We start from the raw sequence: 8,924 nt of genomic DNA on the forward strand, positions 1-8,924 counted from the left end.
GGCCACGCACCTTGATATTAGCTAGGCATTTTGTCATTAATGTCCTGGTCATCAATCCCCAGGACTGCCTTATGGTGAAAAGGTCTTCATCGCTATTTCACAAACAAGGCAACCCAGGATCAGAGCAGAGTCCTGCCCAAGTCACACTGCGAGTATGCCCAAGTGGTGGCGCTGGCTTCCGCTTACATCCCCAGCACCAGTTTGGCCCCTCTTCCTTTGCCCTCCAGTTGTTCATCCCTAACACAGGGATTAACTCAAAATTTCGTAGCCCCAGCAGCCAGCGGCTCCCAGAGGTCTCTGCTCAGTTTGGCACTGGACCCACCCCGACGGGAGCCGCGGGGACGACGCTCCCGCCGTCCTTGGCTTTCCAGAAAGTTCCCTGGGAAAGCCCGAGCGCAGAGGTCACAGGGGGAGAGCAGCTGAGGATGGGGAAGCGGGCAGTGGGCACTTCCGGGGCCCAGATCGCGGCCCCCGACCCTACGCCGGGCGCGCGGAGCAGGGAGTAGCCGCCTTCCCTTCGGGCGGGAACAGAGCCTGGGCCCGAGCCCGCCGTACTCCTCTCCTCCCGCCGCCCCTAGCTCGCAGCTTTCCCCCCCAAAATCCCCACCCACGACGGGGCAGGGGGCGGGGCCCCGCCCAGGGCGCCCCCAGCAGCCGCTCCGCCTCCCCTGCAGACCCGGGGCTGTTCCCTCCACTAGCCTGGGGAGGGGAAAATGCTCCCTCTGGAACGCCGACCGCTGGCGTCTCGGGGCCGTCCACGGCAGCGGGGGAGGGGTCACAGAAGGGACCTGAACCTCCCGCGTCCCGGACGCGCTTTCCGCCTCACTCCGTGGCAGCCCAGACGGCAGAAGATGAAGGTTTTATTTTATTTGGTGAAACTCTTTTGTAAGTGCATCTTTAGTGAGGACGTCCTGAGTATTTCTGCAGGTAGGGCGGCCAGCCAAAAGGAGCTGACTGCCCTCCCCCAGGGCCAGCTCTCTCCGCCTTTCCCCAACTCGGTCGAGCCTCCTGGCCTCCCTCCCACAGCCCGCCAGCCAATCACTCTTCCAGGGCCCGGCCGAAGTCCCAACTTGCCCAAGAGCTGAGCCTCCCCGGGGAGAGGCTGGGTTGGGAGAGGAGTCAGGTGACTCAGAGGATGAGGAGGGCAGAGGCTGAGACCCGGTAGCTCCGCCCCTGGATCACCCGCCCACCCCGAACTGGGGACTTGCTCCATTAGGGCAGTCTCCCTAGAGAGCCTGAGGTGGTCGAGGGGGAAAGGAGGGACAGTCCCTGTGGAGCTGCAGGAAGAGTAGGGTCTTATCTGGCCCCCACACGAGGAGAGGAGTATCAAGGCGAACGCTATTTGGGGGCGGGAAGCCGGGGGCGGTTAATGCCGTTCCCCTAAACCCTAGGAAGGCTCAGGGGACTGCAGAACACAGGATTCATAGCCTCCTGTTGGCTGCAGACTCTTCCACCGAGAGTCACCTCTTCTGGGTCCGAAACTGTCGGAAGAGCCACTGGACGATGAAGGGCCACAGGAGGAAGAAGATCAGCGTGGGGCCGGAAAGCCTGAGGGGCCGAGGCTTGGCACTGGGTGGGGGTATCTGCTGCCAAGAGGACAGAGTCAGGCGCCAGCCCAGGCCTCAGCTCAGGCTAGGCCCTCCTTAGGGACCTGCTTCCAGAACTCAAGTGGGAGCTGCTACCTCCCTCTCCCCAGTCCGAAGATTGGGACTCCTGGTTTGTCCCTGAAACACTGAGCCCCAACACCCTCCCCTATCTTCCTCCCATGGCAATTCAAGGTGCCAAAAAGAGTGGAGGAACTGACTCCGAGGTCATCTCCTCTGGGCCACAAAGCCTGATATGGCCTGAAGCCCCATATTGTAAAGGATGTGCCACATTTCCAATGAAGACCCAGGGTGTTCAGATTTTAGTTTCTAAATCCCATTATCTGTTGAAAGGAAGCAAGGCTCCTTGGAGAAGTGGCAGATTTCAGGTCTGGAGCAGGGAAGGTGGAATTGAATGTGGGATGTCTTATACCAAGAAGTAAGGAAGCTGTTAAGGATTAATGAGATCATGTTACAAGAACCTAGGACCCAGCTAGAAAGGGAGGGTCTTACCAAAGTTGTGACGGTCTGGGCATCAAAAAGAATGATATGATTGCAGTTGACTGAAATACTGAGTCTTTTAAGTCCATAAATTCATAGAAGAGTAAGTTGGAAATTTATCACCATTGAGGTGGCTGTTAAATCAAGTCCTTACTTTAAAAATAGATAAGTAAAGAGAAAGAATTAAGCACATATTCTACCCTTCCATAAGGCACCATATTTCAGGGAAATCCTAGATGGTCAGGGAAACTCTACAGAAAAATGCCAGCTAATAAATGTTAAAGGAATCATAGAAAAGTCCACATTTTTGCAACCATTAACTAAATTATGGATCCAAGCAAGGATTACCTATCATTTGTCAAAAGCTGTGTGTCAAATGGGGCTGATGGGGAACTGGGATATTCCCTGGCTCCAAGTGGTGGAATCAGACTATCACCCCTTCATCCCTGCGGTGATCCTCACTAGGGATATTCATGGTAGGACATCCAGTTATGTGTCTTGATGTGAAGAAAGGATATCACCTCTGATGTAATCGGGTCATGTCATCTAGCCACAGGGCTGTCATGAGACTCCAGAAGTGGTACAGTCTACAAGACTACTGACCAGTCTCATCACCAAGTCAGTAGCAAGGAAGAGGGACTGGTCTAGACTAACAGACTCTTAAGGACAGAGGCTCCTGGCCTGGACAGACAGAGAAGCTGGAAAAGACGATTTGAATCTGGACTGTATTTGACTGTTGGCTCAGACAGTAAAGTGTCTACCTACAATGCAGGAGACCTGGGTTTGATCCCTGGGTCGGGAACATCCCCTGGAGAAGGAAATGGCAACCCACTCCAGTATTCTTGCCTGGAAAATCCCATGGATGGAGGAGCCTGGTAGGGTACAGTCCATGGGGTCGCAAAGAGTCGGACACGACTGAGCAACTTCACTTTGTGTTTTTGGTGATATGAAGGAATTGTGGTGTGCAATAAAATGTTTTTGCTAGGTAGTAGAGTGTTCTTATTTTCAGAGATGCAAGTCCAGGTATCTCAGCGTGGAAATATTCAGCATATAAAATTAGTAAAAGGTAAATAAAAAATATTAGTAAAACCTTGGCGAGGCGGGGGGAGTGTTGAAATGTTAGCCACTGTGGATCTGAGGAAATTCCTACCAATTCCTCTGTGCCAAGGGGACAAAGGGTCACCTGAGTGATTCCTTCATATCCAGGACTTCAGCTGTCCCCTGCCCCCACAGCTCCAGGCTTCACAAGAACCGACTCATTCAGAGTTAACGGTGGATGCCAGCTTTGGAGGGAGATACAAGTGGGACCACTCCCAGCTCCATCACTTAATAATAATGCTAATAGTAACAATGAGCCCCATTCGGAAGCACCTACATGCATTATCTCACCTAATCCTCACAGCAGCTCCGTGGGGTTCTTCCAGGCTGTGTGAGTTACTTCCAGGCCCTGAGGTAAGTTATTCAACCTCTCAGAGCTTTAGTTTCCTCATTTGTAAAAGGGGAATGAAAAGAAAACCTATTTCATTGCTGTTTGTGTGTGTGTGTGTGTGTGTGCGCGTGGATAAAATGAGGTAATGCAGGTAATATGTTTGGCACACAGCCGGGGCTCCAGAAATGGCTGCTCTTATTTATTTTGCAGAAGCAGAGGTGTCAGGGGCAAGCAGATCTAGAAGTCGGGAGGAGGAGTGAGGGGTGCAAGGGCTGAATGTGAGGGGAGGGGAAGACAGTAAGTCTGGGAACAGAAGAAGTCCTGACAGAAGGGCAATAGGGACCCCCTCCCAGCCCCAGTGCAAAGAGCAGACAGGTTCTGGCCCCTCCAACTGTTGGAATTCCCTCTGTCCTCGGTTTCCCTTCTGGCACGGGGTGGGGTTAAAAGCAGGAAAGGTGGGCTTCTCCCACTCTCCCTTCCAGGTAGGAAGCACTTTAGACCCCCTGACTTCCTGGCCTGACCCATAAGCCACACCATTCTCTGGAGAAGGCAGAAGTGTGGGCAGGTAGAGACGGGGCGGACAAAGAAGTGGCTGGCTGAGGAGTGCAGCATAGAGACCCTCAAAATTCTGCCCCAATCTTGCCCTGGACCTTCAGAAGGGGCTCACCTGCTCGGGGGGCATAGGCATGCTCTCCAGGCTCTGCAGCCTCCCCTGGACGTCCCGCATACTCTCCTGCAGTGCTCGGACTGTCCCCACCAGCCACGAGTCCAATTCCTGGGGCCCCAGCAGGGGGCCTTCCAATCTCCCTGCAGAGCACAGACACACAGGGAAGGGGACGCAGGGAGCAACTCAGCTCGGGGCAGGGCCAGGGAGGAGTCAGTAGAATGCCATCACTTGTGCCCAGTGTGAGTCTATAAAGTCCATGCATGCAGCTAATGGACTGCCAGGGGTTCGAACCCCAGCACTACCACTTAGCTCTGTGGCTCTGGGCAAGTCAGTAACTTCTCTAAGCCTCGTTTGTCATCTGAAAATCATGTCCTCTCCCTCACAGGGCTGCTTGCTCTGAGGAATAAAGGAGATAATATTTATGAAAGTGCCTCTTATGGGACGTGGGACACTGGAAGTTAGGAAGAGATAAGGGAGAACTCAACTCGTCGTCCTTGGAGAGTCCCAAATGGGAGACCCTGAGAGAAAGGATGACTCCCAAGGCCATGCAGCTGTAGATGAGAGAACTGGTATAGGAGTTCTACCCCAGCTGCCCTGACTCAGTGCCAGCCAAGGGCACAGACTCCTGGTGGCCCTTGGAGAGGAGGCCAGGCGGGGACTTTGCTCCTCCAGGCCAGTGTCTGGCTTTTGGCAACCCTTCCTGGGCAGAGGCTGCTCTCTCTAGTGCCCAGTGCTGGACTTTCTCCTCTGCCCATGAAGGCAGCCAGGGGAAGGCCCCAGGCACTGGAACCATGGGGCAAAGGGTCGGATAGGGGCTCACCTTTCTCTGCAGGAGGCTCGGGGCTGTTTCTGGTGTCATTTTCTCCTCCCAGGGCACCCCTTTGCTCTTCCCCAACCTGCAGAGAAGAGTCACAAAGTCCACGGAGGGGAGGGTGGTGGTGGGAGCAGCCAGGGCCCAGTGGGGTGGGGAAAGGGAGGGGATGGGAGTAGGTCTCACCAGCTCAGGCTCCAGCTGCTCCACAGAATCACAGAAAACCTCAGAGTCCTGGTCCCTGGGTGGCTGGGATTCTGAGGAGGAGGGAAGTCGGGCAAGTGGCAGGAGGGAAGCCATGGAAGGAGGGGAAGGGTGTGTACCTGGGCAGAGGCACCTGTTTAGGGGACCCTCAAGATGCTACCACAAGAGGCACAGATGGGTCCCTGAGAGGAAAGGGATCCCAGAACCTACCCCTGGCTTTTGGGAGCACAGGGGGTCTCAGTGTCTGTGGGCATGAGGTGTGACAGGCACAGCGCAGCATCTAGCCTGCTCCCCTCCACGCTGCCTGGAGGTCCTCCCACCTCTGGCCTGGCCCTCTGCCCCTCCCCCCCAGACACTGACCTGGACTTGGGGGTGCTGGTTCCTTGGGGAGGCAGGGAGGCTCTGGGGCAGCCTCAGCATCTCCATTCAGTACCTGCTCTTTCCAACCTGCAGAGATAGAGCACCCAGAAGTGGGGCTGGGAAGAGATCAGGCCCCTGCTCCCCATCCTCATCTAGCCAGGGACTCTGTCTGAGACCCACCCCATCGGGGCACTAGCTGGGGTCCTTACAGGAACATTTCTAGAGCCCTCTGCCTCCAGGCTTCCCTCCATCTGAGCAGCCCCCTAAGACAGTTCCATCAGCCTTTGTGGAGCTCCCAGCCTGGGGGCCTGACCTGTGACCCTTCTCAGGAATGTCTCCGGGGGCCTCGGCATGTCAGGGATCACCTGGTACAGGGGCTCGAAGTAACCAAACATGTCCTCTGCCACCTCGCCCAGGGGCACTGTGTCGATCACCTGTGCGGGAGGGGGTCTAATGGGGAAAGGCTGGCCCTTCCCACCACTGCCCTCCTACCCCCTTGAGCTGGGCCGCCTCCGCCCTGCTGCTGCCATCATATCCCTCCACCTTGTGCCCAGTCAGGACCCAGAGTCAGGCAGGGGCAGGGGAACAACTTCAAGGTGGAATTCCCATAGGTGTATCAACGTGCAGGAAACGTGATGGGCAAAGCGGGGCGGGTCACCTGGCTGAGACCTTGGGCACAGGGAGGAGCCTGCAGCCTCTCCCTACCTTCTGTGCCATCAGCTTCATCTCAGTAATGTAGGCGGACATGGCCTCCTCCCTGCTCATCTGGCCCAGGCTGTTCCAGGCTTCCCTGGAGGTGGGGGTGGGGGGCGGAGGGCGGAGGGCTGTGAAAGGCTGATTGACAGCTGAGGCTTGTTTGCCCAGCTGATGGGAAGCTCACCATTTGTAACGTCCGATAGGGTCCCAGAACCCAGGCTGGGGGATGAGGCAGGGCCCCATGGTAGCCTGCTTGTAGTAGCTGTAGAACCGCAGCATCTCTTCGTAGGAGGGGCGGTAAGAGCCTGCGCAGGAGTTGAGAAGTGGAGGGGGACAGTATCACTCTCAGCTCCAGGAGGATAGAGGCGGGAGGAGAACCACCCTTGGCGGGGTGGTGAAGGGTCTCTCTTGGTGGGGGCAGAGATGTTGAAGGGTCTCACTCAAGATAGACAGACAGGGGCAGGTGGCAGAGGGGAACCCCAGGACAACACATGCAGGGACTTGTCTGCAAAAGCTGCCAGGATCAGAGTCTCCTGGGAGGCAGACCCTGGTCATCTGAACCCCCAAATGCGGGTCCCCGTGCCCTCACCGTTCTTAGGCAGGTTCTGAATGACGCTGACTGCGGCCTGGAACTGTTTCTGACAGTCTGGTTCTGGACTTTCATTTTCGATACCCATCTCCAGCCCTGGGACCCTACTTATGGGCAACTCTGCAAGAACAAGGCTGTGGGTGAACAGTTTCCAGGTTCCTCTACCACCCACCCCCCTCCCTGGCACATGCCTCTGTAAGCCACTGGTCCACTTTTCAGAGGGGCAAACCAAGCTCTTCAGAGGCCTGAGTGAGATGACCCGGGAGGTCAGAAGCTAAGACTGAGGAGACTCCTTTTCCTACCCCAAGGCAGCGTGGGTGTGACCAGGGTGACTGAGAAGGCCTCGGTGTGTGGGTCAGGTGGCAAGGGTCGCAGTGTCTCTAGATGCACATCTTCGACTCCTAGACAGGCGAACCGGCAAGCTGAGAGGAGTCAGGGCGGGGCGAGCAGTCTCCCACCCCAGCCTCCCATACCCCGGCTCAGCCTCTCGGCGCCCAGCACTCACCCTCAGGGTCCACTGCCCGGACACCTAGGTTCCCTCTTGTCACTAGTCGGAGGCTTCCTACCGACCTCCGGGGCGGGATGGGGACGCGAAGCAAGAGGGAAAACTTACACCAATCAGAGAGCCCGTTTCAAATTTCTTTTATACCACAACCACTCAGCGTGGCCCTTTCAAGATTATGCAAATAGTTTAGTGGTGCCTCTCCAGATCAGGCGGGGCGAATCCGCGGGTTGGCGCCCCAATCCTGAACGGCCAGAGGCAGGAGAAAGCGCCCCCTGGTGGACGTCGTGAAATGACTCTGTCTCTTGCTCCCCCTGGTGGAAACCGCGTAGTCAGCTGAACCCAGGCCGCGCAGATTCGAGCCACTCTATTCAGCCCTTCACTTACCAGACCCTGGGGATAAAACGGAAATCAGCTCTTGAGATCAAGGGTTCTGCAGATGGGATATTGGAGCAGAGTTTTGGAAGGCTTAAGAGTAAGCCAGGAGAAGAACGAGGAAGGTCATTCCTGGAGGAAGAAATTGCAAGATCAAAAGTACAGAGGAGACGACTAGGTATTCATAAGGAATATCCAGAGAGGATATTCTTGGAGACGCAAGCCAGTACGGACGCAATCTCCAGGTCAGGGCTACCTGAAAATGGAGTAAAGCATTAGGTGGCAAATCTAAGTCCTGATAAACTGTTTTATCTTTGGGATGCCATGCTCCAGGCCGCCGCCGAGTGGCGGTGTGCACCCAGCTCTCCGCCCCCGACCCAGGGCAACTTGCTGCAGAAGAGGCAGATCACATCACACCCCTTGCGCACAAATACGCTGGTGGTTTCTTATGTAGTAAGTGCACGCATGACACGGTCACCAGAACCCGTATTCGACGCTAACCCACACGTCGATGTCAAGGACATCCACGCGACGTGCGGTGGCTGTGCCGGGACGATCAAACGCCCAGTGGGGGGTGTCGACCGACCCAAGCGTCCATTCCCAGGTTCTGCCGGGGACTCATCCCCGGAAGAACCAGTCAGCTTCGAGTCTTCTACCCCTCGGGGCGGCAACTGGCCGGGCGCGGAGAGGGTTAATCCTATGACGTCATAGCCAGAGCCTTCTTCCTTCCCTACCTTCAGTCAGTTCCCGCCCAGCCTTAACCCTCCGGTTCGGGCTTCCCTGCCTCCCAGTTCAGCTCCTAGGCCCGGGACTAGCCGGCCGGCGGACCCGATCCCCTCTGAGACCTCGGTCAGGACGGGGAGGGGGGAGGTGAAAGGGGTCCTGAGTCCGCACTGAGCCCAGGTCCGGGGAAAGGAGAGGGTGTCTTCGCGAGACAGCAGCCCTCTCCCCCTCCGAAGCCTCCCCCAGTACCAAGGGGGCTCCGCATAGGACCGGGATCCCAGGACCGCTCGGAGAACAGGGAGAAGGACTCAGGAGCAGAGGGCGAACGCGGAGACTCGTGGGCGCGGGCCAGGCCGCAGCCGCACTTGTGCTCCAGTGCCCCGCTCCCCGCCGAGGGTCACCGCTCCCCTCGCCGCCGCCTCGCGCCGCCCCCGCGCCGTCCTCGGCCCCGCCCTCTCGCTCCAGGTCCGTCCTTCCTTGACCC

The 8,924-nt window shown here is 56.9% G+C and overlaps 1 protein-coding gene across 3 annotated transcripts; it reads right to left on the reverse strand.

Moving 5' to 3' along the window:
* Window positions 1–847: 847 nt before the first annotated feature.
* On the reverse strand, window positions 848–8,787 carry ACBD4 (acyl-CoA binding domain containing 4). Of its 3 annotated transcripts, none has more exons than XM_006062228.3 (11): window positions 7,346–8,787; window positions 7,143–7,241; window positions 6,841–6,960; window positions 6,436–6,556; window positions 6,261–6,345; window positions 5,869–5,989; window positions 5,556–5,642; window positions 5,178–5,248; window positions 5,001–5,076; window positions 4,181–4,320; window positions 848–1,586 (listed from the first exon to the last, which is right to left on the reverse strand). In XM_006062228.3, the coding sequence occupies exons 3-11, from the start codon at window positions 6,926–6,928 to the stop codon at window positions 1,461–1,463; spliced, it is 915 nt and encodes a 304-aa protein (XP_006062290.1). In that variant the 5' UTR covers window positions 6,929–6,960; window positions 7,143–7,241; window positions 7,346–8,787; the 3' UTR covers window positions 848–1,460. The 3 variants fall into 3 exon arrangements, with proteins under 3 accessions (XP_006062290.1, XP_025135729.1, XP_006062291.1); XM_025279944.2 differs by having other exon boundaries at window positions 848–2,031; window positions 7,346–8,786; XM_006062229.3 differs by having other exon boundaries at window positions 848–1,583; window positions 7,346–8,783.
* Between the last annotated feature and the right edge of the window lie 137 nt (window positions 8,788–8,924).

Source organism: Bubalus bubalis, chromosome 3, assembly GCF_019923935.1.
Source record: "Bubalus bubalis isolate 160015118507 breed Murrah chromosome 3, NDDB_SH_1, whole genome shotgun sequence".
Taxonomy (NCBI): Eukaryota; Metazoa; Chordata; class Mammalia; order Artiodactyla; family Bovidae; genus Bubalus; species Bubalus bubalis.

Coding starts and splice junctions, on each gene's coding strand:
- ACBD4 (XM_006062228.3), bottom strand. CDS start 6,928: ATGGGTATCGAAAATGAAAGTCCAGAACCAGACTGTCAGAAACAGTTC. Junction 5,990..6,260: donor TGAAGCTGATGGCACAGAAG/GTAGGGAGAGGC, acceptor CCTCCCGCACAG/GTGATCGACACAGTGCCCCT. Junction 5,249..5,555: donor ACCAGCACCCCCAAGTCCAG/GTCAGTGTCTGG, acceptor CCTCCTCCTCAG/AATCCCAGCCACCCAGGGAC.